Source organism: Podarcis erhardii, assembly GCF_964252035.2.
Source record: "Podarcis erhardii genome assembly, chromosome: 4".
Classification (NCBI taxonomy): domain Eukaryota; kingdom Metazoa; phylum Chordata; class Lepidosauria; order Squamata; family Lacertidae; genus Podarcis; species Podarcis erhardii.
The window spans coordinates 299,125-326,339 of NC_138508.1; the positions used below are offsets into that span (position 1 = coordinate 299,125).

Sequence of the window (27,215 nt, forward strand, 5' to 3'; positions counted from 1 at the left end):
CAAGGAATGTCTCATTTTTCTATGAAAAGGCAGCCTGTCTCCTCAGTTCAGTCCACTTTGCCAGGACAAACTGAAGGGGAAGACTGTCATTGTCCAACAGGCAGTGCTTTTTTCTGGGGGGACATGAATACCACTAAACATTTTGTGAATCTAAGTTTGGCTTCATTGAGGGGCAGTATTTCAATATGAGTAGGAAAATGAGAGGACCCCTAAACATTTTCTTTAGAAAAAAGCACTGCCATCAAGAATACAGAATGAGCCCTGGGAGCCTTCCTTTCTGAGGGAGGCTGCTCTGCTTTCAAGCTTTTGGCCCCCTTAGGGGTTTCCTTCCTTCCTGACTCCTTCCTTTCCTGCTCCTACCTGACCAAATCTTCCCCTGATTCTTTCCCGCCCGGTCAGATTCCTGTTCCTGCCCTGGAATCCAGTTTATCTTCCCATCACACGGACTGCAGAATGGATCTCCTTGCTTTTAACGCTCTTCTCCAGAGAGGCGTTGGTGAGGCTGGATCTGGGGACAAGAAACAGAACTCGGAGAGAGACCCTCGAACTCACCAGAGATGTCGGCTGCAGGATGCAGAATGGGAGGGAAACGAGCCACGTTAATATATTGGGGGGGGGGGGGAGCTGAGAGCCCTTCAGAGAATCACAGAGTGGACGCAGACTCTCATCGCCTGGAGGGATGGCGGCCCCTTGAAGGAGAAAGAGCTCGGCTCCACCGGAGCCAACCAGTTGCGTTGCTGAGCCGCCCTGGCTCGCCAGAAATGTCCAGCCTCAACATGTCGGGGGGAAAAGAGCCGCTCCTGACGCTCACCTTTGGCCTTTACCTGCCGAGATGCTGCTCGGTTGAGCAGGGGCTTCTGCAGGCGGCAGGGGGCGCCACAAGCCCTCGGCGGCTCTGCTAGGCTTCCAAAATGCGCAGCGCGGGACCGCCTTTCGTCCAGGAGCGAGTCCGCGGTGCCGGTTCCTGCGGTCCCTGATACCTGCTCAGGTAGGACCTGGGCGAACCCGGAGTGACGTCGCCACCTTTTGTGGGCGAGGTCGCCTGCCCTCAGCGCCCCGCTCTGCCTTTCATGCGCCGAGCAAAGCGGGAGGAAACTCCCGAGCAAAAGCGGAGCGAGCGGCGTCTCCCTGACGGCGGGGGCTGTTCCCGGGTCGCTCTCTTTGGGGCCGGACCCCGCGGGCTCCGCAGGACGCGGCGGCGGAGGACGGGCGGCATTTCTGCCCGGGACCTGCACAGGTGAGCAGTTCCCTGCTCGGCTTCTAGAGGCGCCCCCGGGACTGCGGCGCCGGGAGGTCTTTCGGGCTCCGGAGGCGAGGAGGACCGCGGCGCTGGCAGCCCCGTCGAGAGCCCGGAGCCGCTGTGAGGGGAGCGACCCGACGGGAGGCGGGGGCAGCGGGTGGGCGGCCCTGGGCAGCGCCGAGGAAACCGCGGAACTCCCACCCGCAGGAGGCGATGTGGGTCCCAACTTGGATGAGGCAAATTCATGGAGGCGGAGAGGGCTTTGGAAAGCTACTGGCCAAGATGGCTCTGCTCTGTCTCCCGTCCGAGGCAGCAGCAATGCAGGGCAGAGCAGGTGGAGAGAGATGCTCTTGCGCTCGGGTCTTGCTTGGCAGCCTCGGCTGGCCACTGGGCAGCCAGGGGGCTGGATTAGACGGGCTCTTCCGAGGTTCTTAGGGAGCCTCCAGCTCCAGAGGCAGTCTATCTCGATCCCTAGGTTTTTAGGAGTATTTGGCCCCTGTGGACAGGTAGGCCACTGGCCTGGCTCCGCAGGCTCTCCTCGTGTTCTTATGGCAGAAGGGGGCGCGCAAGGGCGCCCGGGGTATCCAGGGGGCCGGGGGATGCGGTGGAGCTCCTGTCTTCGGAGCTGCGCGCTTCTTGGCGGGCGGAGGGAGAACGACTTTCTATCCCGACTCCCGAGCACAACAACAACCCAGATGAAAGAGGGGGCGGCGGCCGGGAACGGGAGCTGGACCAGCCGGGCCGCATTCCTGCTTCCTTCTGCCCCGCCTGGGGGCCGCTTGGCCCGGGAACCGGAGGATCATGGGGGGCGGAGAGGCTGCGCGCGGCTCCTCCCTTGGTTGGCACGCGCGCGGGCGGGCGAGAGGAAGAACAGGCCTGCGGGGAGAGGCCCCTCTCCCTCGACGGGGGTCCCTCTTGCCACCGGCCCCCTCGTCCAGCCTGGATGCGCCCGTGCGAGGGGTAGGTGCCGGGGCCCCCCACGGCGGCAAGGCGGGGCGCTCGAAATCGGCCTACCTCGCAAGGTTGTTGCTGTATGGATGACCAAACAGAGCATCTCATAGAATCAAGGAATTGTATTCGGAGGGTCATGCAGTCCAACCCGCTGCGATGCAGCAGGAATCGCCTAAAACTTCTACTGCGCCTTCTTTGCCTCCCACCTCCGCTGGGGCGCGCCAGCAGACTCGGCTGCCTGCACGCCCGAGCAAGGGCTGCCCTGGCCCGTCGCTGGACCCACGAGCGCCTCCCCTCGCCCCACGGGACCGAGTCCGGGCTCAGATTGCTCTCCAGACGCCTCTCGGCGGCGCCTCTCGGGGGTTCCGTTGGCGCCTAGGTCACACACCACACCCCCAGTTCTTGACAGCCCAACTGCCAAGCCACGCTCCCCGCCCCAAGTCGACCTCGTTTCGCGGGGTGCTCGCTGCCTGGCCAGCGGGCCGCGGAGCCACGGACTGAGCCAAGCGGCCTCGGGAGCCGACGGGGAGAGAAGGGAGGCAGCCAAGCCAGGCGGGGCGGCGGCGGCGTCTTTTCTGGCTGGCCTCCGAGGGCTGAGCGCCAGCGGAAAGGAGCGGACATCCAGGCCGTCACCGGCAGCAGCAGCACCGCCTGCCTCTGAGCAGCTGCGTGGCTCCGGCTGAGCTGAGAGAAGGAGCGCCGGCAGCAGCCGACCACTCGCTCAGAGGCCGGGAAAGGCGGCCAAGGGCTGGTCCTGAGGACTAGACTCCCAAGGCAGCGGGTCTGCATCCAGAGCGGTCTCTGAGTTGCTGCTGCTGTACAGCTGGAAGAGACCCCCCAAGGCTCATCTAGTCTGCAATGCAGGAATCTCAACTAAAGCATGGCCATGGAGAGTTGGGGGGGGGGCGGCGGCTTGAAAGCATTAACAACCTTGGCCCAGTATACCTGAAGGACCGTCTCCACCCCCACTGTTCAGCCTGGAAACTGAGGTCCAGCTCCAAGGGCCTTCTGGCGGTTCCCTCATTGTGAGAAGTGAGGTTACAGGGAACCAGGCAGAGGGCATTTTTGGTGGTGGCACCCGCCCTGTGGAACGGCCTCCTACCAGATGTCAAGGAAATAAACAAGTTTTAGAAGACATATAGAATCATAGAATCATAGAGTTGGAAGAGACCCCAAGGGCCATCGAGTCCAACCCCCTGCCAAGCAGGAAACACCATCAGAGCACTCCTGACATATGGTCGTCAAGCCTCTGCTTAAAGACCTCCAAAGAAGGAGACTCCACCACACTCCTTGGCAGCAAATTCCACTGTCAAACAGCTCTTACTGTCAGGAAGTTCTTCCTAATGTTTAGGTGAAGGCAGCCCTGCTTAGGGAAGTTTTTAATGTTTGATGTTTTCTTGTGTTTTTAATATTCTGTTGGAAGCCGCCCAGAGTGGCTGGGGAGGGCCGGCCAGATGGTGCGGGGCATAAGCAATAAATTTTTATTTATTTATTTTTATTAGAACTCCACCCCAGAAGGAGTTTGCACCCAGGCACCTGCCCGCCCACCTCCCTTTGGGAATCTCCCTTCTCCCTGCCAGACTTTATTTCCTTTTTTTTCTGGGTGCCAGGAGATGCTGGATGACTGGAGGCCTGGCTCTGATAGGGGTTTTTTTTGGGGGGGGGCCTCCCTCTCCCCCCTGCTTTTATCCACTGAGTGATGCTACAGCCTCCTCCTCCCTTTGCTGCCTTTCAGGTGCCCAGCCCCATGGCTGTGGGGCAGAAGCCACGGGAGCCTTGATGCAGTGAGAACATGATTCTGCCATGGCACGGTAAGGCCGTGGGGAAGTGGGGCAGAGGATATTGGTGGAGGGGGGGGCACTCCTTGTGTAGCAACCAGGGAAGGGAAACGGCTGCAGCAGCCAGGCCTCTGAGTGTCCAGATAGGGGGTAGGGGCAGGGGGGTGGGTGTCTTGGCCTGGGGGGCTGGGCATGAGCTTGATCCAGTGGGTGAGTATTGCTGCCCCAATGACTGAGTGTTGCTGAGAGAGGGTGCAGCCTGGCCCTGCCCTTCCTGGGTCACCCCTGCCCTATTGATGCCCCTTGAGCAGGAGGGGGGCTTTTTGAGAGGCTGCAATGAGGCCCCTGCCACCCACCAGGCCGGCTCCCTCCAGACCCAGAGAAGAGAGGCTCAGGTGTCTTCTGGGGGTCTGTTGTTGTTGTTTAGTCGTTTAGTCATGTCTGACTTTTCGTGACCCCCTGGACCAGAGCACGCCAGGCCCTCCTGTCTTCCACTGCCTCCTGCAGTTTGGTCAGGCTCATGTTTGTAGCTTTGAGAACGCCATCCCACCATCTCCTCCTCTGTCGCCCCCTTCTCCTTGTGCCCTCCATCTTTCCCAACATCAGGGTCTATTCCAGGGAGTCTTCTCTTCTCATGAGGTGGCCAAAGTATTGGAGTCTTCTCAGCTTCAGGATCTGTCCTTCCAGTGAGCACTTAGGGCTGATTTCCTTCAGAATGGAGAGGTTTGATCTTCTTGCAGTCCATGGGACTCTCAAGAGTCTCCTCCAGCACCAGAATTCAAAAGCATCCATTCTTCGGCGATCAGCCTTCTTGATGGTCCAGCTCTCACTTCCATACATCACTACTGGGAAAACCATGGCTTTAACTATACAGACCTTTGTTGGCAAGGTGATGTCTCTGCTTTTTAAGATGTTGTCTAGGTTTGTCATTGCTTTTCTCCCAAGAAGCAGGCGTCTTTTAATTTCGTGACTGCTGTCACCATCTGCAGTGATCATGGAGCCCAAGAAAGTAAAATCTCTTACTGCCTCCATTTCTTCCCCTTCTATTGTGCTCTGATGGTGTTTCCTGCTTGGCAGGGGGTTGGACTCGATGGCCCTTGTGGTCTCTTCCAACTCTATGATTCTATGATTCTATGATTCTATTTGCCAGGAGGTGATGGGCCCAGTGGCCATGATCTTCGTTTTTTTGATGTTGAGCTTCAGACCATATTTTGCGCTCTCCTCTTTCACCCTCAATAAAAGGTTCTTTAATTCCTCCTCATTTTCTGCCATCAAGGTTGTGTCATCTCCATATCTGAGGTTGTTGATATTTCTTCCGGCAATCTTAATTCTGGCTTGGGATTCATCCAGTCCAGCCTTTTGCATGATGAATTCTGCATATAAGTTAAATAAGCAGGGAGACAATATACAGCCTTGCCGTACTCCTTTCCCAATTTTGAACCAATCAGTTGTTCCATATCCAGTTCTAACTGTAGCTTCTTGTCCCACATAGAGATTTCTCAGGAGACAGATGAGGTGATCAGGCACTCCCATTTCTTTAAGAACTTGCCATAGTTTGCTGTGGTTGGCACAGTCAAAGGCTTTTGCATAGTCAATGAAGCAGAAGTAGATGTCTTTCTGGAACTCTCTAGCTTTCTCCATAATCCAGCGCATGTTTGCAATTTGGTCTCTGGTTCCTCTGCCTCTTCTAAATCCAGCTTGCACTTCTGGGAGTTCTCGATCCACATGCTGCTTGAGCCTTCCTTGTAGAATTCTTCCTTGTAGAATTCTTGTAGAATTCTGGGGGTCTAGGGTCATAGAATCATAGAATCTGAGAGCTGGGGGGGGCCCAAAGGTCCTCTAGTCCAACCCCTTGTGATGCAGGAATCACAGCGGAAGCATCCATGGCAGAGTGGCATCACACTGGGATTAAAAGCTTTTGACAGTGTCCCTCACCCAAGACTCCCGAGGAAGCTAAGCAGGCAAGGAGCAGAAGGAGAGGACCTGTTGTGCATCTGGAACTGGTGAAGCCACAGCAGCAGAAAGCAGGACGACATGGAGAACTCTCTGAATGCAGAAAGTGGAGTCCCCCAAGCAGGGGCGCCAATGCCAGGGGGCTGTGAGTGCTTGGGCACCCACTATAATTTTGGGAGCCAGGCACCCACAAAGTAAATAATAATAATAATAATAATAATAATAATAATAATAATTACACCCCGCCCATCTGGCAGGGAGAGAAGCAGTTCAGCTCCGTCCTACGCAGCCAGCCAGCGAGTGGGGCTCAGACACAGACAGCCTCTCTGCCCCGCCCTGCAGAAAAGGGTTCCTCCCTGGCTGCAGAGAGGAGGAGGAAGAGTTGCTGCTGGGGACCCACAATCCCGAGAGCGTGGTGGCACCCCTGACCCCAAGGATCAGGATTGGGCCTTGAGTTTTTTAGCTTGTTCATAAATGCTGGAGAGGCAGGAGTGAGCAGTGGGGGCCAAGTTTGCTGATGGCACCCAAATTGTTCAGAGTGGTTGAAACAAAAAGAGCTCCAAAAGGAGGGCTCCAAACTGAGTGAATGGGAGGGGAAATGGCCAATGCATTTCCATGTGAATACGTGTAAAGTGATGTCTGTTGAGGCAAAAGACCTTAATTTTGCATATATGCTCATTGGGTCTGAACTGGGAGCGTTTTTTGGAAAAGGTTCAGAAAAGGACCCCCAAAATTATCCAGGGAGTCCAGCGACTTTTTAGTTTAGCTGAAAGGCAAGGAAGGCACAACATGGTGGATGCTAATAAAATTATGTGAGGCCTGGAGAAAGTGAACAGAGAAACGTTTCTCTCCTTCCCTCCAAATACTTATGGGAATCAAATGAAGCTCAGAAGTATTTATTCATGCAGCACATGGTTCAACTGTGGAACTCCCTTCCACAAGAGGCTGTGATGGCTGCCATCCTGGACGGCTTCAGCAAAGCACAGATTCATGGGGGAGAGTTTTGTTGTGGATCAGGCTCTCCTGGTGTTCTAAAATGCTCTTTAAGATCCTATCAGCAGCCACGTGTCTCCCTCCTCATATCACCTCCGCGGAGGATATGGGGCGAGGGCGCTCTTGTGCTCACGACCTATTTGTGGTTTCATGGGAGCACCTGCTTAGCAAGTGTGGGGCACAGGATGTGGGGCCAGAGAGGCATCTGGTCTGATCCAGCAGCCAGGCTCTCCTGACGTGGACTGGAACTCAGAGTCACCCCCTCATTTGACGGGCAGCAGATTCAGGAAAGAGAAAAGAAGACTGGATTCAGGAGCGCGCGATCTGGTAGACTTTAAAGTCTGGAGGCTTTAAAGAGGGAGGGGGCAGTCTGCATCGGGCCCTTCCTAGGGGGCCCTGAGCTCCAAGGGGTGGCTCCCCGCGGGGTTGACCTTCCTAAAGGATGCGCGCGGGGGGGGGGGGGACACGAGGACCCTTCCTGCTGCGAAGAAGCCCCCTCCCCCTCCTGCCACTCCCCTGCAGCATCCTCCGCGGGTACCGAGATGCAGTTCCCATGACAACCACCATCGCTCCCTCTTGGCCTCCCCCTCGCGGGCAGGGCCCTTCCCTCGCCGCCTGCTGCCTGGCCTCGCCCGCCGGGGCTTGGGGGGCGGGCTCGACGCCCCCCACCCCACCCCACCCCGCCGGCCCCGCTTCCCCGCGCTCCGGCACTGCGGAGGAGCCGCCGCAGCTCGGAAGCGGGCTCGGCGCGGCGGGCGCGACCATTGGCGCGCCGGGAGGGGGGCGGAGGCGGGGCACCCCCTTGCTCCCGGGGCCGGGGGCTGGCGCTGGCCAGAGCGGAGGCGGAGGGGCTGGAGGCGAGCAGGCAGCGGGGCTCCGCGGGGCTCCGGCGGCCAGCCAGAAAGCGCCGCTCTCGCCCGGCCCCCCCCCCCCGGCGCTGGCAGTGGTACGCTCCGGCCGCCGAGGGGATGCGCTGAGCCAGCCCAGCCCAGCCGGATCGGGAGCCGCCAGCCGGTGCAGCATCCCGGGCCTGGCGCCGCCGACCTCCCCGGGTGATGGGGGAGCAGGAGGCGGGCGGCCCCTCCCGCTGAGCGCCCCCTCCGCCCGCCCGGTGAGTGATGGGGCCGGGACGCGGCCTGGGGGCGCCCCTCCCCGGGCTGGCATGGGAGGAGGGCGCCCGGCCCCGGGGGGGGGGTGCCAGGCTGGCCCCTGCGGAAGGGGGCGGGGCGGGTGCCTCTGCAGCCCCCTCCCCACCCCCGGGGAGGCGGGCGGCGGGGAGGCGCCCTTTGGCCCCGGCCCAGCCTGCCGGGGGGGGGGAGGGAGGGAGGGAGGGGGCGGGCTGGGCGAGCGCCCTCCTCCTCCTCCTCCGCTGCCTGGCCGGGCCGCCCTTCCAGGGGAAGGGGAGGAGCTGCCGCCGCCCGCCCGCCCGCCCGCCCGCCGCTCCCTCCCTCCCCCCCTCCTGCCAGACCCGGAAGGTCCCCCGGGCCGCCGCGCCATGGCCGGAAGGCTGGCGGGGGGCTCCGGAGAGGCGGGCCCCGAGGGCGCCCCCGTCGCCCGCAGAAGCTGGGTGAGCGCGCCCGGCGGCGGGCCGAGCGGGAGGCTGGCGCGGGCCGGGCTCCGGGCTGGCATCTCCCGCGGCATCTCCCGGGCTTGGCCGGCGCTTCCGCCAGCCTGGCTGCTGTTTGGGGGTGGGGCCCTCCTCCGCCTCCCCCAGGATCCGGGGCTGAGCTGCAGCTCGGAGGAGGAGAGGGGCAAGCGGCCCTCCCCGATTTGCAGGGGAGGGAAATTGGGGGGACCCCGCCCTCCTTCCTGCCCCCCGGGTTTCTAGGGGCGTCGGGTGCGCGCCTGTGACCGTCGAGGGTCACCCCTTGCCTGTCCCTCCCTGGCAGGCCATCCGCAAAGAAGGAGGAGGAGGAGGGTGCCAGTGGGGCGCCCCCCCGGCCGTCGCCATGGCGAAGCGGGAGTCCAGCTCTAGCCCGGTGGTGCGGCAGATCGACAAGCAGTTCCTAGTGTGCAGCATCTGCCTGGACCGCTACCACAACCCCAAGGTGCTCCCCTGCCTGCACACCTTCTGCGAAAGGTGAGAGACGCGCCCCCCCCTCGCCGACGCCTGGCCCGGAGGGGGCGCCCCCAGCTCGGCGGCTGCTGCTGCTGCTGCGGAGACTGCAGTGATGCGGCTTCCTCGGCTGAGCCCGGCAGGCGTCGGGAAGGCTGCTTTTATGGGGGGGGGGCGTGAGGGACTGGGGGGGGACTTTGGGACTCTGTTTCCCTTGGGGGTGGGTGGACGAGGCATCGGCTGGGTCGAGATTCCCTCCCTCCTGGAGCCCCTCCCATCCCTCATGAGGACTAGAAGAGTTGTGCGGTTTGGCATCAGGAGTTGTGTCTGCAAGGCTTTAATCCTGGGCAGAAGTGGCTTCGTCTTGCCTTCTGCCTCCTCTTGGAGACCAGTTGTTGGGATTTGCAGGGGGGGCAGAGGCTCCTGTGCCCTGGCATCTATTTGCCCCCCCCAACTGGAGGCAGGACTCTCCTGGGCCTGATCCAGACGCAGGGCATTTCTTAGGTTCTCAAGGCCTCTTTATAAATTTCAGAAATGGTGAATGTATTTTAAGTGGTTGATGGAGGTCCAAATGTCTTTTCTTAAAACAATGCGTCAGCTAAAGAATGTTGGGTGTAATTGAAAGAGAAGTTTCTGGCGGGGCAGCCAGGCCAGTTGGTTACAGCAGAAGCAACACCCAGCATCTTGTGGCACATTGATTGTGGCACAATCTGTCATGGACTGCAGTCAGATGCATGGAGCCTTATCCTGACTTCCTGGTTTTGGCTGTGGGGGAACTGAGAAAAGTGAGATCAGAGGGAACTGAAACACAGAAAGCTACAGGGAGTGGCAGTTTCATGGTTAACTGTGGCAATTCATAAAGCAGGTGTTGATAATGCAGACATCCTGGCATTGGGAAGCCACTTAGCATATACAATGTGCTACACAGTCATTCAGCTTTCGGATATCTGGCAACTCAGCAGTTTCATCTCGCAGCCTTGAATGAGCTTCATAAGCTCATTTCATAGAATCATAGAATCCTAGAGTTGGAAGAGACCACAAGGGCCATCGAGTCCAACCCCCTGCCAAGCAGGAAACACCATCAGAGCACTCCTGACATATGGTTGTCAAGCCTCTGCTTAAAGACCTCCAAAGAAGGAGACTCCACCACACTCCTTGGCAGCCAATTCCACTGTCGAACAGCTCTTACTGTCAGGAAGTTCTTCCTAATGCTTAGGTGGAATCTTCTTTCTTGTAGTTTGGAACCATTGCTCCGTGTCCGCTTCTCTGGAGCAGCAGAAAACAACCTTTCTCCCTCCTCTCTGTGACATCCTTTTATATATTTGAACATGGCTATCATATCACCCCTTAACCTCCTCTTCTCCAGGCTAAACATGCCCAGCTCCCTTAGCCGTTCTTCATAAGGCATCGTTTCCAGGCCTTTGACCATTTTGGTTGCCCTCCTCTGGACATGTTCCAGAGTGTCCTGGGATGTCCCTCCAGCCCCTGGCTTTGGAAGATGCCCATCTCAGACTTGCGCCCCCTGATCCTTCCTCCTGCTTGCCTTACGTGGGGCGAAGGAAGGAGGGCAGCGGCGGCGGCATCTGTCACATGGGGAGATGAGGAGGGGGGGGGAGGGGTGTGCCCTGGGCGTTTTGAGCAGTGGTGGGGCAGATGCAGCCCCCATCTGGGTGCCTTCCGTGTGGCTGCTGCTTCGGAGGAACTCTGTGAGGTGGCCCAGGAGCAGGTCCAGCCTTGCAAGAGCGGCTTTGGGTCCCCGGCCAGGATGGGCTGCCGGCCACAAGGGCCCCGTTGAGTGCTTTCAGCCGGGGACTGCAAGGGACAGGAAGGGGGGGGGCCTGTCGTTTTCTGGGTCTGTCCTGGAGCACGTTGTTTCTGGGGTCCAGCCTCTCAATTTCAGCGCAGTCTGACAGACGCCTTTCTGTTTTGCCCTGGGGAAGGACAGAGGCCAGGAAGGGCCTCCTTTTTCTTTTTTATATAAAATTAGCTTTTTATTGAAAGGTATTACATTAGCAAATCCTAACTTAAAGGCATACACCATTCACACATCAGCATATACCACATGGCTGCAATATACTTGCAGGATCCCTTCCTCGCTGCTTCTGGCCACTCCCCCTGCTGAGTTGGCATTCTTATTGTATTTTTAATATTTTGTTGGAAGCTGCCCAGAGTGGCTGGGGAAACCCAGCCAGATGGGCAGGGTATAAATAATAAATTATTATAATTATAATTATCCAGTTGCAGATAATGCTGGACCCTCTGCCGGGATTTGCCTGAGTGGCTCTTGGATCCCTTGGAACAATGCTCTTGGCCTTTTCTGCTGCTGCATCACGGCAGGGCTCACACCTGGTTCTTTCCTCACTGGGACTTCTGAGCTGGGGCACCGGGGCAGTGGGCTATCAGGGGTGCAGTGGGGGGTGCAGTGGGGACCCTCTTAAAAACCCCTTCATGCCAGGACCACTCTGGGCTCCACCTTCTGTCTCTAGCCTAGGCTTCCTCAACCCCGGCCCTCCAGATGTTTTAAGACTACAATTCCCACCATGCCTGACCACTGGTCCTGCTAGCTAGGGATCATGGGAGTTGTAGGCCAGAAACATCTGGGGGGCCGAGGTTGAGGAAGCTGCTCTAGTAGCTTGTGAGCAGTTTCCTGCAGACTCTGAAGGACACGCCCTAATCTGGCACCGCAGAGGATCGGACCCAGAGCTCTGGTGCTGACTCAGGGGCCTTTCTCAGTGGGAACAAAGGAAGGGCAGGGAGGGGCTCATGGGCACCACACCCCCTGGGTCATGCACAGGTTCCTGGCATTGGGAAATGCTTCAGAGTCAGAACTCGCTGGGCTGCAAGCTCTTCTAGCCTGGCGCTGGCCATTAGACTGGCAGCCATGCCCAGCTTGGCCCTGGCAGTGCCTGGCAGAGTGGCCACCTTGGCACTGGGCCCCCTTCCTTGCAGGGGTTTCTAGAGGGGGCAGCAGCCTTGCTGGGCTTGGTTGTCCTTGGGGGGGGGGGAAGAGTCAGCTCTGCTGGTTCTGTCTTCTTTACACATTCACAGTCTGTCGCCTGCCACCCTCTTCACCTCGTTTGCAAGCCAGGCCAGGGACAGGCGCTGGCAGGAAGCAAGCAGACGCTATATTTGTAGTCTGTAAATAGGCCAGGAAGCCAAATGCCAGCCCAGGTCAAGGAGGCCTGGAGTTCGCCCTCTGAGCAGAGTGGCAGATTGGGGGCTCAAGGCGGGGGGGGGAGGATGGTGCCCTGGTACAGTCGGGGGTGGGCCCTGGGGGGATGGATGGGGAGATGAGCTTCCTGAATTTGCTGAGTGTGTCAGATGTGCCAGGCAGAAGGGTCGCGGGGAGGCTCGGGGGGGGGGAGTAGTTGCCAACTCCCCTGGCAGAGGTCAAGGGGGGCTGATTCCTGTGATCTTTCCATTTGCAGTGGGTCCTGGATTGGAGACACTCTCTCTGGGTCTCCTGCCCCTTGAGCCTTCGGAGCGGGTGGGCTACGCGGACGGAGGAGAATGGCCCCTTGCGGCTGGAGGGGCAGTGTCTGTGCCAGGGCTGTCTGGGGAGAGGTTGGCTTTGCCCGCCCTGAGCCAACGTGGGGCTGGCTCCCTTCCAGCATTGTGCTCAGATCTGGGAAGCCACTGCTGGGGGGTGGGGGGTGGAGAGTGCCCAGATCTTCTGCCGGGTTCTGCCGGGCGTCAGTCCGGGTGACTTTGCAGATGGTCCTGCCTCCCGCCCAAGGGGTGACCTCACTGGGGGGCAGGTTGGGGGGGAGTCAGTGGCTCAGGTGTGTGGGGGGGGAGTAAACCAAGGGGCAGGAGGGATCTGGAGAGAGAGAAGGTGTTTCTGGGGCTTCCCACCTGAGAGAGGAGCCAGGCTGCTTGGGGTGGGGTGGGGGGCTGCAGGCGAAGAGTGGCCGCCTGGCTCTGCTTGGGGTGGGAGGGTCAGGGAGGAAACCCCAAGTTGGCCTGGAAGATCTTGGGGGTGGGTCGTACTCCTGGAAGTCAGTGGGGAGAGACCTTGAGCAAAGCTGCCCCCCCAACAGACCCCCCTGCAGCTTAAGTTTCAGGAGGCTTCCTGGGTGCAGAATTGTAGTGCTGGAAGGGGACCCCCAAGGATCATCAAGTCCAACCCCTGGCCATGCAGGAATCGGGGAAAGAGATGTCTTCTTCTAGGGCAAGGCTGGCCTCCCTGGTGAGGGGCACAGGGCTGACTTGAAGAGGGACCCCCAGCCCCACAGACTGCAGTGGTCAGTCGCTCCTCAGCCCCACTCATTTTGTACCCACCCCCACCTGGGGCCATCTCACCTCTGTGTCTGTCTCCCCTCCCCCTCGCCTCTGCCCTTCCATCCTCCCCTGCTTGCCACTCCCCCCCCGCTTCATCTCTGCCTCCGCCGCCTTCCGTGCCCCCCCCAGCAGTGGGCGCTTGGCCCCCTGACCCCCGTGTCTCGTCTTGCCTGCTCTGCCCCAGGTGTCTCCAGAACTATATCCCGCCCCAGAGCCTGACCCTCTCCTGCCCCGTCTGCCGCCAGACCTCCATCCTGCCTGAGAAGGGGGTGGCCGCCCTGCAGAACAACTTCTTCATCACCAACCTCATGGAGGTGCTGCAGCGCCAGCCCGACAGCGCCAGCCACGAAGACGCGGCCGCCGCCATGCTGGACTCGGTCAGCGCCGTGCCGGGGAAGCCTCTCTCCTGCCCCAACCACGAGGGGAAGGTGGGTCCTCTGCTGGCAGGGGGGGGCGGGAGCCCCAGGGGGTGCAGGCGGGGGACCCTGCTGCCTCCCTGCCCCTCTCCTGGCTCTTTCCCCTTCCTGGCCTGCTGGGCCCCTCCAGGCTCGCTTCGCCGGGGAAGGGCGCCTGGGACCCCTCCGCAGGCCGAGCGGAGGCTCCTCCTCCTCCGCGGAGCTCCACCCCCTGAGTCAGGAGGGAGGTCTGTTCTGGCACTGGTGTGGGAATGGGCTGACCCCTCACTGCACCTGAAACTAACTGGGTGCCCGTCGTATTTTGTAACAGGTAACCAGTCTTTTGCGAGGAAGTGGCAATGTCGCCAGGGTTGGCGACTACCATCTCCATCTGTCTAGGTGGCATTGCTGCCATACCACACCAGTCAACTTGTCTTTTGATGCCATGCTGCTCTGTGGATCAGCTAATCTGCAGGGCAGCGCAGCACCTCAAGGTGCGCCTTCTGCTGTTGAAAACTAAAGCCCTAAGCGGCCTCGACCCAGTATGTCTCCACCCCCATCGTTCTCCGAGGGCCTTCTGGCGGTTCCCTCCCTGTGAGAAGCCAAGTTACAGGGAACCAGGCAGAGGGCCTTCTTGGTAGTGGTGCCCACCCAGTGGAACGCCCTCCCACCAGATGTCAAAAGAGAACAACAACTACCAGACTTTTAGAAGACATCTGAAGGCAGTCCTGTTTAGGGAAGTTTTTAGTGTGTGACATTTTAAAGTATTTTTAATCTTTGTTGGAAGCCGCCCAGAGTGGCTGGGGAAACCCAGCCAGATGGGCGGGGTACAAATAATAAATTATTATATTATTTTTATTATGGTGCTGATCTGCCCGCTGATCGCTTGGCTTGTGGAGCACCAAAACAGACACATCCTTTGGTGGGAGCCAACTGATTCGTGCAGCGCCCTTTATATAGAACTTTTAAAAAATGTTTAGGCTTTCATTTATAAAAAAAACCCCCAGAAGCTTTTCTCCTCAGAATTTCAGGACCAGACATTCCTAGGAATGTAAGAGAATTTTTTCTATATGCCACTGTCGCTGTGAGAATCCTAATAGGGACGAATTGGAAAAGTGATAAAATCTCTACCAGGTCAGAATGGTTACAAAAATTAGTTGAATATGCAGAGCTAGCCAAATTAACCAAAATAAGGAAAGATAATTCAAAACAAGTACTTATTGCAAAATGGGAAGTTTTCAAAACATATCTTAAGAATAGTTGTTGCAGTGTGAACTTGGTCGCTGCCTTCGAATTACTTCTGTAGCTGTACTAAGTAAGAAACAAGGACACAGGAGAAATACTGTACTTTTTTGCTCTATAAGACGCACCAGACCACAAGATGCACCTAGTTTTTGGAGGAAGAAAACAAGAAAAAATATATTCTGAATCCCAGAAGCCAGAACAGCAAGAGGGGTCGCTGCACAGTGAAAGCAGCAATCCCTCTTGCTGTTCCGGCTTCTGGGATTTCTGCGCAGCCTGCATTCGCTCCATAAGACGCACACACATTTCCCCTTACTTTTTAGGAGGGGAAAAGTGAGTCTTATAGAGCAAAAAATACGGTAATACTTTATTATAAAATGAATGGATAGGTTTATGCAGTAAATTAGTAAATATTAAATGAAGTATGGAGACGATGGGAAGTTAGATGTACCTTAAGAAGATTTATTGCCAGAACATAGGAGCTTATTTTTTGTTAATTTTGCATTTCTTGTAATAAATGACATAAATGTATGGGGTTTTTTTGCATAATAAAACATATTTTTTTTAAAACTGATTTGTGCAGCGCCCACTTTGCAAATCAGCTGACCAGTGGGGCGCCTGGGCATTCCGTTGCAGCGCCCGAAACCCAGGTTTTCTACCCCAGTTTCTAACACCTCCCTCTGCCTCTCTCTCCCTCCCCCCGCCAGATGATGGAGTACTACTGCGAGTCGTGCGAGACAGCCATGTGCCACGAGTGCACGGTGGGGGAGCACCGGGAGCACGTGACGGTGCCGCTGCGGGACGTGGTGGAGCAGCACAAGGCCTCCCTGCGCCAGCAGCTGGACGCCATCAAGAGCCGGTACCGCCCGGGGCGGGGCGGGGTGGGGGTGGCGCTGGCCAGGAGGAGCTGGAGGGGGGCACTTGCAGGCAGGGGCTGGACTGACCCCCCTCTTCCCGCCCCCCAGCCTGCCTCAGTTGACCACGGCCATCGGGCTGGTCTCTGAGATCAGCCAGCAGCTGGTGGAGCGCAAGAACGATGCCGTGGCCGAGATCGGGAGCACCTTTGCCGAGCTGGAGAAGGCGCTGCACCAGCGGAAGGGGCTGCTGGTTCGGGACCTGGAGGCCCTGTGTGGAGCCAAGCAGAAGGTGAGCCTGGGCTGGGACAATGCTGCCCTGCGCTGAGCGCCAGCGCTCAGGAGGGTGGGCAAGAGCCTCTTCACGCAGCCTCCGTTTCCCAGAGATCTTCCCATGTGCTGTTTCAGAGACTCCGTCTTAAATCCCTGGAGGATGGGGATGGGACAGTGGCTCTCTGTGCATGCCTAGAGGCCCTCTTCTCCAGTTGGCTTCTTCCAGGGGCCAGGCCTGGCTGAGATTCCCCCCGGGGCCCTGGTGACTTGGCCACAAGCGGCTCTTTGTGAGAGTTCAGGCAGAACGTAAATATGGGTTTCTGTAAACAATTGTTCTTTGGAACAATGAAGTGCGTCTCTGGGGCGCCAACGTCCAGCCCCACCCACCCCGGCTGCCTTTCCCCTCCTCGTCTTTGGCATGGGCCCCCAACTGGCCGGTGGCCAGCCCCTCCCTCGCTCTTAAACCTTCAGAGCGCATGGCTGGTTGGCCAAAGGGCAGAGCATTCTGTGGGAGGCACGGCCCTGGGCGCTTTCTCTCGGCTACGCTGGGGCTGAGCTGTGGGGCAGGTGCTGTGCCCCCCGGCAAGGCGGGCAGCGTTTGTGTCTGCCTCTTGGGCAGCAAACCTGCCAAGCCAGTGATTGGGTATTTGTGATTCTTGCATTCACACCGCACCTTTTCCTCCAAGGAGCTCAAGGCCCATCGTTCTTCCCCTCCTCATGTAATCCCCACAACTGTGGGGTAGGTTAAGCTGAGAGGAGGCAGCGGCTGGCCCCTCGGGGTCACCCAGCGAGTGTCATGTCCAGGTGGGGGGATTCGAACCCTCTTCTCTCCCAGGTCCTAGTCTGAAAATCTAACCACTAGGCCACATGCAGTGATGTGTCCGCCCCATTTACAGGAGCCACTTGGGATGGGGGAAGCCTGAATCAGCCCCCCTGGAGGTGGGGAAATGCTTGACGCAGCCCACCCCCACCCCTTCCACCTATTCTGCCACCTTCCATGTCCCCCCCCCAAAGGCTGGCTCTTCATAATTGGGGGTTGGACTAGATGACCCTTGGGTTCCCTCTCAAATCTACGATTCTATGAGTTTTTAAAGAGAGGTTAGGTGGCCTTTGTGTGCCTCCTCCTTGAGAGGTGCGAAGGGTGGCAACAGGAGAGAACGGGGCCTTTTCTGCAGTGGCTCCCTGTCTGTGGAATGTTCTCCCCAGGGAAGTTTGCCTGGCGCCTTCATTACACACCTTGAGGCACCAGGCAAAAACATTCCTTTTTAACCAGGCCTTTGGCTGCCCTACTCAACATCCTATACCCATTAAAATATGGCTCTTTTGGGGGGGGGGAGGTGTTATTGGATTATTGTGTTTATTTTGATTTTATATATTGTGATTTTTTTGTGAACCGCTCTGAGACCTCCGGGTATAGGGCAATACAGTGGTACCTTGGTTTATGAACTTAATCCGTTCTGGAAGTCTGTTCTTAAACCAAGGTGCGCTTTCCCATGGCAGTGGGGGCCTCAATTTACAAATGAAACACACTCAACAGGAAGTGGAACATGTTCTTATTCCAAGGCAAAGTTCACAAACCAAAACACCTACTTCTGGGTTTGCAGTGTTCTTAATCCAATTTGTTCATAAACGAAGGTGTTCTTAAACCAAGGTACCACTGTATATAAATTCAATGAATGAATGAGTGAGTGAATGATTCTGTCAGGGACGGGGATGGACTTTGGGCTCCGTGTGGCCCTGAGCTGGATGTGCTGCCCAAAAAGCCACTCTGTCCAGGGATTCTGGAGCTGCAGTTCCTGCATTGTTGGGGGCTGGACTAGATGCCCCCTGGGGGTCCCTCCCAGCCCTGCTGTTCTCTGATCCCTCCCCTCTCCTCCCCTCTCAGGTGCTGCAGGCGCAGCTGGACACGCTCCGGCAGGGCCAGGAGAACATCCTGAGCAGCTGCAGCTTCACGGAGCAGGCCCTGGACCACGGCTCCGAGACGGAGGTCCTGCTGGTCAAGAAGCAGATGACGGAGCGGCTGAGCGAGCTGGCCGGCCGCGACTTCCCCGAGCAGCCGCACGAGAACGCCCAGGTGGACTACGTGGTGGAGACGGAGGGCCTGCGCAAGTCCATTCTCAACCTGGGCGTCCTGCTGACCACCAGCGCCATCGCCCACAAGACGGTGGCCACAGGGGAGGGCCTGCGCCACGCCGTGGTGGGCCAGGCCGCCTCGCTGACCGTCACCACCAAGGACAAGGACGGGGAGCTGGTGCGCAGCGGGAGCGCCTGCCTGCAGGCCGAGGCCACCGCCCCCGACGGCTCGGCCCTGAGTCACGAGGTGCTGGACAACAAGAACGGCACCTACGAGCTGCTCTACACGCCGCGCCACGAGGGGGACCACCTGCTCTCCATCCGCCTCTACGGGCAGCCCATCCGCGGGAGCCCCTTCCGCGTCAAGGCCGTCAAGGCCTCCGACGTGCCGCCCTCCCCGGACGACGTCAAGCGCCGCGTCAAGTCCCCCAGCAGCGGCCACATCCGCCAGAAGGCCGTGCGCCGCCCCTCCAGCATGTACAGCAGCGGCAAGAAGAAGGAGAACCCCATCGAGGATGAGCTCATCTTCCGCGTGGGTCAGTCGCTGGGGGGCTGGCCGGGCAGCGAGGGGCAGCGCATGGGGAGAGGCCCAAAGGGGGGCCCTAGAGTGGCGGGGGGGAGCAGTCTCCTGCCCGGGTGCAGCGCCCAGCAGCTGCCTGGCCCCGCTCCCAAATCACAAGGTCGGAGGCAGCAATGCTCCAGAATCCCAGATTCTGGAAAGCGCAACAGGGAAGAGCCTTGCTCCTGCGCCCGGATCCTGGTTCCCGGTTTCCCACCGTGGGCCACTGGTCTGCCACTGTGAGAACAGGATGCTGGCTCTTCGTGGCTTCTTATTTTATTTATTACCTTATTGCTATTCAAAGAGATGCAAAAATACAAACCCCTTACAAAGTATCTTTTTTATAATCCGCTGAAATTAAAACAGCTACTGAATCTATATAGTCATATCTCAGGTTAAAGACACTTTGGGTTGTGCGATTTCGGGTTGCGCACCGCACCGCACCCGGAATGGGTTAATTCCAGGTTTCAGTGCTTGAGCATGTGCAGAAGTACTAAATTGCACTTTGCACATGCTCAGAATTGCGACCTGTGTGTGCGTAGACGCGACGCTGCAGGTTGCAAACGTGCCTCCTGCACGGATCACATTCACAACCCGAGTGTCCACTGTATATAAAAAAGGCAGAAAATAAAAGATCGCAGGGCAGTTCACGGCATAAACATACAGCATGATAAGACAAAGAAATGGAAACAGACCAACAGCCCCTCTCCCACAAACCCATTTTCAAGGCCACAAATGTGTCTTTATCGGCCCAGTGCCCGGTTATGGAGAGACGTTTTTGCCTGGTGCCTGAAGCTGTGCAAATGAAGCTCCAGGTGCGCCCACCTGGGGAGAGCGTGTCTTGAACCCCCAAGTGACCAAGAGGACAGAACGCACCTTCTGTTTATTTTATTTATTTATTGAATTTATATACCGACCTATACTCGAAGGTCTCAGGGCAGTTCACGGTATAAAAAATCCCCATCACCTCGGTTGAAGGTGCCATTTAGCTTCTAGCTTTCATATCTGTTTTTAAGACTGGTTTTTGGACTCCCATCGGCTTCAACTAGTATGGCTAATGCGAGTCCAACATAGGATGATGGAGTCCAACATATGGAGGAGAATGCCATTTTGGCTACTGCTGCTATAGGTAGTCTATATTTTGGCAAAAACAATATTATTCCAACTAAATTCTACTTGGAGTAGACCTATTGAAATTAATAGGCATGAGGAACTTGTTTCGTGGTTAGTCTTACTTCATGAGATGCAACCCAGGGGCTCAGAATGGCCTCCTTCAAATTTAGCTGCTAGCTATTCCATTTGTAACCCAAACTTTTCCCAGGGAGCTCAGCAATGAGACTTCCCAAGACTTGGCTGAGCCCAGAATTATAGCAGGACTGCATTCCTATGATCATACCAGGACTTGCTTATGAGTAGAGACAGAGATATCTGCCAGTGTTGCTTCTGTAACTTCCTCATTTCTCCAAACTTTAAATGCAATTCTCTGCATTTCCTCAACAATTTGCGATTTTTTTTTAAAAAAAAGATCTTACGAAAATTTCTCAGCTTTTTAAATGAGATATTTTCCTAATTAAAAAAATAAATACAAAAGATATAATCAAAATAAAAACATGCCAACCACCTTCTATGGTGGATGTGAGGCACCTTGGACCTCCAGAGGTGGTTGGACTCCAACTCCCATCAGCCCAAGCAGGCCAGGGATCATGGGACTTGTAGTGTTGAAATTGGTCAATGCCATATTCCCGACACATTCCAACCAGCTGCACACATGAACCTGATTCCTTCCTTCCGGAAGTTGCTCCGCTGTGTCTAGACTGTGGGAGAGGCCCCTTCCCTGTTTCAGTAGCAGTCTTCCCAATTCCTTAATTCTTGTGGGGTCATGGGGTGCTGCGTGAGATGTGGGGCTGCTTTTCACCCCGTGCCCCCCCTGGCTGCAGGGAGTCGCGGTCGGGAGAAGGGCGAGTTCACCAACCTACAGGGCATCTCCACCTCCAGCAGCGGGCGCATTGTGGTGGCCGACAGCAATAACCAGTGTGTGCAGGTAGGGAGCCCCCCCCCCGCCCCTCCAAGGCCCGCTTGGGGAGAGCGATGGGGCTGCCCCTCACGCCCCCTTTCTCTCTCCCGTCGGGCACAGGTCTTCTCCAACGAGGGCCAGTTCCGCCTGCGCTTTGGGGTGCGGGGCCGCTCCCCAGGCCAGCTGCAGCGCCCCACCGGGGTCACCGTGGACCTCAACGGGGACATCATCATTGCCGACTACGACAATCGCTGGGTCAGCATCTTCTCCCCCGAGGGCAAGTTCAAGGTAAGGGAGGAGGCGGCAGGGGGAATTCCCGCTCCCCCCACCCGGGGGCTGCATTGAGGGGGGCACCCGAAGGGTCTATGGCAACATCTGCTGGATCTGCTGGATCCGCCGGATCCCAGCAGAACTGCCTGGGCAGGGCCATGCCCTTCCACTTCCTGCAAAGGCCTGCCCACTCGGTGCCCTCAGGTGCCCTGAGCAGCTCTGCCAGGCCAGCGGCTGTGCAGGGAAGGCCCTCTCAGTGGGCCCAGGATATTCGGGGTGGGCTTGGGGGTCCCATTGAGGACCTGGTGGTTAGACTAACCCGACATTCCCACCAGGTCCTAAGGAGGGAGCTGCTGCACACCTGCCCTGGTAGAGTCAGGTGGAAGGAGGACAGGCGACGCGATGGGGAATATGGCAGGAGGGCAAAAGGCTGTGTGCGCACTGGGGGAGATCGGCCAGAGCTGAAGGTTGAACCCCAAATCTGGACCCCATGTGTGTGTGGGGGGGTCAGAGTTGGGGCCTTAGGCCAGCTCAGGCTCTCGGCTTACTATGCCTGCCCTGGCTGGCAGCGTCTCTCCTCTCCTGGACCCCTTGTCCCCTGGAGGTGCCACCCAGTTGAATGTGGGGCACCCAGCCCTCTTCAGGGAAGTTTTTAATGAGTGACATTTCAGTGTATTTTTGGTCTCTGTGGAAGCCGCCCAGATCATAGCTGTCAAGCGTCCCTTATTTGTTGGGACAGTCCCTTATCCCAGGGCCATGTCCCGCTGCTGTCCCTTATTGATGATGTCCCTTAAATAAGCTCCTGAAGGTAATGGGGCCCTTTCTATGTCCAGCTGTACTTTGTCAACAACAAATTGTTGTTGTTTTTTTGTGTTGAATATATTCTATATGGTAATTTATGGACCTAATAGGTATCTAAAGCCATTTGCACGCAATAAAATATGTATTTTATCAAAGTAATTGTTGATCCCTTATTTTGGCTGCTGATCCCTTATTTTCGAGGCTGCTGGTCCCTTATTTTCAAATCCGTAAGTTGACAGCTATGGCCCAGACTGGCTGGGGAAACCCAGCCAGATGGGCGGGGTATAAATCATAAATCATAAATCATAATTATTATTATTATTATTATTATTATTATTATTATTATTATTATGGCCTGACTGGCACCCCCTGGGGATGGGTAGGGTGTTGGGCCCCCTGTTTATTTCTCCCTCTGATGCCGCCCCCCAGACCAAAATTGGAGCCGGCCGCCTGATGGGCCCCAAGGGGGTGGCCGTGGACCGCAACGGCCACATCATTGTGGTGGACAACAAGGCCTGCTGCGTCTTCATCTTCCAGTCGAACGGGAAGCTGGTGACCAAGTTTGGCAGCCGCGGCACCTCGGAGCGCCAGTTTGCAGGTACCCTCGACGGTAATCCACGCCAGGTTCCCTGTTCTTACTGCATGCCTTGGGCTTCTGCCGGGGCCAAGCAGGCTGGGGGACCAGCGGGGGAGCGCTCTCTGCCGCCCGCCTCGGGGGTCCAGGGCTGCCCGGACCCCTTTGCCGTCCAGGGAGGGGGCTTTCCTGCGCTCTCTGCTCTGTCGCTGGCTTGGCTCCTTGGCCACGGACCTCGGGCTCCTCGTGGCCGGCAGGGAAGTGTCTTCCCTGGCACTAACCCTTCTGGTGGCTGGTGTGGTGACTAACGTGCCTCTGCCTGTGTGCCCCCCCAGAAAGGAAGAGTTGGAAGGGACCCCCCCCCAGTGATGCAGGAAGCGCAGCCAAGGAATGCCTGAGGTGGAAGCCCAACCTCTGTTTATAAACCTCCAGAGAATCAGAACGGGAGAGCAGGAAGGGACCTCCAAAGGTCTTCCAGTCCAACCCAGTGCGGTGCAGAAAGGCTGGTTTGGACAGTGGCACCTTAGTTCTCAAACTTAATCTGCCCCAGAAGTCCATTCCAATACCAGAGCGTTCCAAAACCCAGACACACTTTCCCATAGAAAGTCATGCAAAATGGATGAATCTGTTTCTGACTCTTAAAAACAACCCCTAAAACAGCAATTTAACATGATTTTTTTTCTATCTAACGATAGATAAAATGAAAAATGACAGCGTTAAACAATGTACTGCAGTCACACAATCAGTCAACCAGTAGCTGAACTGGGTTCCACACAGTCACAAAAGCAAAACAAAAAAGAGCCACAAAAACGCAAAAGAAATAGCAAAAGCAGACAGACCTCAGCGTAACACTCAAAACAGAGCATGTTCGGGCTTCCAAAAAAAATTTGCAACCAGAACACTTACTTCCAGGTTTGCAGTGTTTGGGTTCCAGGTTGTTTGAGTACCGAGGGACCACTGTATATTCCTTCCTTCCTTGGAGTGAAATCTCTCTCCCAGTTTCCTGTAAATAAAGGCGCCCTCTTGGGACAACCCTGTGGTATGGCTACCCGACTGTCATTGCTGAATACTGAGCATTTGCCTCTCCAGCAAATGGCACGTTTGGGTGCAAGTTTGGTGGGGAAACAGTGTGAGGAGAAAGAATCAGGTCTCCCCAGGCCGACCCACAGGGCCTGGTCCTGATCCAGACGCTCTCAGGTGCAATAAAGAAGCAGGTGGAGGAAGTCATAGAATCACAGAAGTGCAGAGGTGGAAGGGACCCCCAGGGCTCATCTAGTCCAGCCCCTTCAATGCAGGAATCACAACTTACAACATCCCTGACAGACGGCTTGTCTCTTGAGGCCTCACTTTTCAGTGGGGGGGGGGGATTTCGGAGAGAGAGAGAGAGAGAGAGATCCACTGGGAATCCTGTCACCTTGTGGCCACATGGGTTTGGCCCCATCTCTCCCATGGGGTCTTCTGCTGACCCCCCAGCGCTGCCCCCCTGACCCCCACAGCCCCCTCCTGGGGGCGGCAAGCAAAGTCTCCTTCCCTCTCCCTCTCCTCTCCTCAGGGCCGCACTTTGTCGCCGTCAACAACAAGAACGAGATCGTGGTGACCGACTTCCACAACCACTCTGTGAAGGTGAGCGAGAGCGGATCCCTAGTGGGATCCACCCCACGTGGCCTTCCTGGCAGGTGGGGAGGGGGCTGCCTGCCGCCTCTGCTAAGGCACTTAAGCCCAGCGCCCCCACCCCCATTTCCCTCAGTGGGGCTGGGAGGGGGCTGTGTGTCAGGTCCCAAGGCCGCCTCCTCTCTTGCCCCTTTTGTCCAGTTTCTTTTCTTTTGCCTCAAGTGGCAAAATGCCCTGGGCTGGTCCTGGCCGTTGGGGGCTCAGGGGGGCACTGAGGATATCTTCCTCTCAGCTCCCCCGGAGGGGCTCCCCCTGCCCTGTAGAGGGAACTGACTGGTTTTAATCTGAGGCATCAAAGGGACTTCCTGGTCGGTTTGGATTTGGGGGCCCAGCGAAGCGAAATAAAACAGCGGCTGGACTGAGGGGGCCAGAGGGGGAGCCTCGGCTTTGAGAAAGTCTTGCAATGCTACAAGATACAAACATCTTACTAAAGGGGGCAAACTCTTGTTCCTTTGGATGCAGGGAAAATTCAGTGCGCAATGTTTGGGGCAGGCCAGGCCCCTCAGCCTCTTTCCACTGGGAGGGGTGTCCTTCCCAAAGTCAGTCCCCAAAGGCGTCTCCTGTTAGGCGTAATGTAATTTCGGGTTGTGAATGCAGCAAACCCACAGGTGTACACTTCCGGGTTTCGCCGCATGTGCTTGCGCAGAAGCGCTCTATCGTGCTGCGCGCTTGCACAGAAGCAGCGCCTCTGGATGCGGACTTTCCAGGGTAAGTGCAGACCCCCTGGACGAATTAAGTTCGTATCCAGAGGGTCCACTGTATAGCATGCCATCCCACTTCTGACACCAGTGTTGCACACCATCCTGTTCGCCCCTTTGGGGGCATGAGGGGACTCAGTGTCCAATGTCTGGGGCAGGCCAGGGCAGCCCCTCCTTCCCCTCCTATCACACAGCCCAAGAGGAACAGTGGGGCAGGGAGGGCAGAGAGGCCGAAGGGGAGGGGCACTTGGCTAACCCTGTACCTGCCCCCCCCCCCCAGGTGTACAATGCTGACGGAGAGTTCCTCTTCAAGTTTGGCTCACACGGCGAGGGGAACGGGCAGTTCAACGCCCCAACGGGGGTCGCCGTGGACTCCAACGGGAACATCATCGTGGCCGACTGGGGCAACAGCCGGATCCAGGTACTGGGGGCCAGTGAAGGGAAGAGGAGGGAGGTGGGGGGCCATGAGCCAGCCCGGTGGGTGGGTGTGGAATTGATTCTGAAGGAGAGAGACCTCAGAGCCCCAGGGGTCTTCACCTTCTGACCTCAAAGCAGTCCCACTCCAAGCCCAGGGGCTGCACTCTGCACATGCTCTGAAACCATCTTCTCTTGCCTTCAGCTGCTACCTAAAAATTTGCCTGGAGTCTCTTTCTTGAGCCACCTGGCAGTCAAATGATCCTGAGCTGATGGTGGAAGGGGAATGTCCCCCCCCTTGCAGCCCACTCCCCAATATCCATAATTAAAACACCTGCATTTCCCCCCTTTGCAGACCCCTTTGGCCAGGGTAAATGTTCTCCCCCCCGGCCCCTCCTTGACCCCCGGCTGCTCTCCTTCCAGGTCTTTGACAGCGCAGGCTCCTTCCTGTCCTACATCAACACCACGGCGGACCCCCTCTACGGGCCGCAGGGCTTGGCGCTGACGTCCGACGGCCACGTGGTTGTGGCCGACTCTGGCAACCACTGTTTCAAGGCCTACCGCTACCTGCAGTAGCCTCGGGGGGGCAGGCTGGGCCCGGGAGGGGGCGCGGGGCTTCCCCCTCCTGCCCACCTGCTGGCCTTAAGGACGATGGGCTCGGGTGGGGGGCTGGACCCTCAACGGGAGGCCTGCCCCCCAGCGCTGGGCGGGGGCTCTGGCAACTGAGTGTGACGGTGCCAATTGCTATCGAGGCAGCTATAGGTGCACTGAGGGCGGGGGCTTGGGGGGGGGAGGGAGTGTCGCCCGCTTGGCTTCTCCAAGGACTATTTTTGGGGATGGGGGAGAACTCCCTTGGTGGGCACCAAAGCAGCCGCTGCTTGCCGGCTTCAGAGGCTCTGGCCACCCCCTTGCCAACTATCCTGGGGGTCTGGGACCCCAAGAGCTGCCCCCTCCCTCGCTCTCCTCCCCCCGATTCTCTCTGCACTTTATCTCCAAGGCAGCCCCCTTCCCACTTATCTGGCTCTTTGCAGGAGGGGACAATCGCCCCCCAGCCCGGCTGCAGGTGGGAGAGAGGAGAGGCTGTGGCCTTCTGGGCAGGCGGACGGGCAGCTGGCTCCCTCCCTCCCCTCCCGCAGGGAGTGGGCTAGATGGCCTTGGGCTCCCCTCCAACTCTACAATCCCACGATTCCTTTCTGGGTTTCTGGGCATCCAAAGCAAGGAACAGGGGCGGCCTTCCTCCTCCAGGCAGGAGCTGCAGACCATTTTCTCCCAGGCGGCAGGAAGAGGCATTGATTCAGGGCAGCTCAGCCGCAGGGGGCTGGGCTAGATGACCCCTGGGGGTCCCTTCCAACTCTACAATTCCCAGATAACCAGCGCCCTTGGCCAGCTTTGGGTTGGTGGCACTTTGGCCTGGCTGCTTATTCCCCCACCTTTGCCCCGCTCCGCTATGGGGAGAATGCCTGATGGACACGGCCACTGGCTCTCCTGCCAGGCTGAGATGCCCTCGGTCATCATCTTTTTACTTGTGGCTGGGGGGCAGCCCATGCCCCCTTCCTGCCCTGCGCTGAGCAGCTGGTGCTTTGCCCTCGAGAGCCAGCCCTTCCCCACTCTGCCCCTCTCCAGAGGGGCTGCTTCTAGATGCAGGGAGCCTGCCCACCCCCGAGAGACTTGGCCCAGCTGCTCCCACCGGACCCGAACATGCTCCTGCCCACAGCCGCTCCACCCCCTGGACCAACCCCCTGCCCCTCTGGACCTGACACAAGCACTCCTGTCTGCTGGGCTAGGACGAGGCAGCCCCCTGCTCATGACAAAATGTATGTAAAAAATAAATAAATAAAATAAATAAAAGTATTCTGAAAGAACTACTGGGCCACTGTCTTCCTCCACAACGGGGGGGGGGGGCTGGGCTGTTGGGGGCCGCCTGGGAGCAGGGATTGGGAGCCTCTGTCTGAAGCAACTCTTTTTTTTACTAATTTTACATTTTAAATTTTTATCATACTAACTGGAGCACTCACAGACCGGTGTTTCTCAATTGTTGGTGTTTATACTGTACTACATTTTTTACGATTTGCCTTGAGACAGTCCTTACACCTCTTTGGTTGACCACCAGCATTACGCTTTCCAT

General features: G+C 57.4%; 1 protein-coding gene across 7 annotated transcripts; it reads left to right on the forward strand.

Moving 5' to 3' along the window:
- The first annotated feature begins 1,107 nt into the window (after positions 1 to 1,107).
- On the forward strand, positions 1,108 to 26,952 carry TRIM3 (tripartite motif containing 3). 7 transcript variants are annotated; one of them, XM_081860295.1, is made up of 13 exons: positions 1,108 to 1,237; positions 3,927 to 4,002; positions 8,805 to 8,995; positions 13,437 to 13,680; positions 15,597 to 15,748; positions 15,855 to 16,035; positions 17,902 to 18,625; positions 20,586 to 20,689; positions 20,783 to 20,950; positions 22,163 to 22,343; positions 23,860 to 23,930; positions 24,957 to 25,097; positions 25,514 to 26,952. In XM_081860295.1, the coding sequence occupies exons 3-13, from the start codon at positions 8,865 to 8,867 to the stop codon at positions 25,664 to 25,666; spliced, it is 2,250 nt and encodes a 749-aa protein (XP_081716421.1). In that variant the 5' UTR covers positions 1,108 to 1,237; positions 3,927 to 4,002; positions 8,805 to 8,864; the 3' UTR covers positions 25,667 to 26,952. The 7 variants fall into 7 exon arrangements, with proteins under 7 accessions (XP_081716421.1, XP_081716422.1, XP_081716419.1 ...); XM_081860296.1 differs by lacking the exons at positions 1,108 to 1,237; positions 3,927 to 4,002 and adding an exon at positions 6,982 to 7,242; XM_081860293.1 differs by lacking the exons at positions 1,108 to 1,237; positions 3,927 to 4,002 and adding an exon at positions 8,370 to 8,482.
- Positions 26,953 to 27,215: the final 263 nt, after the last annotated feature.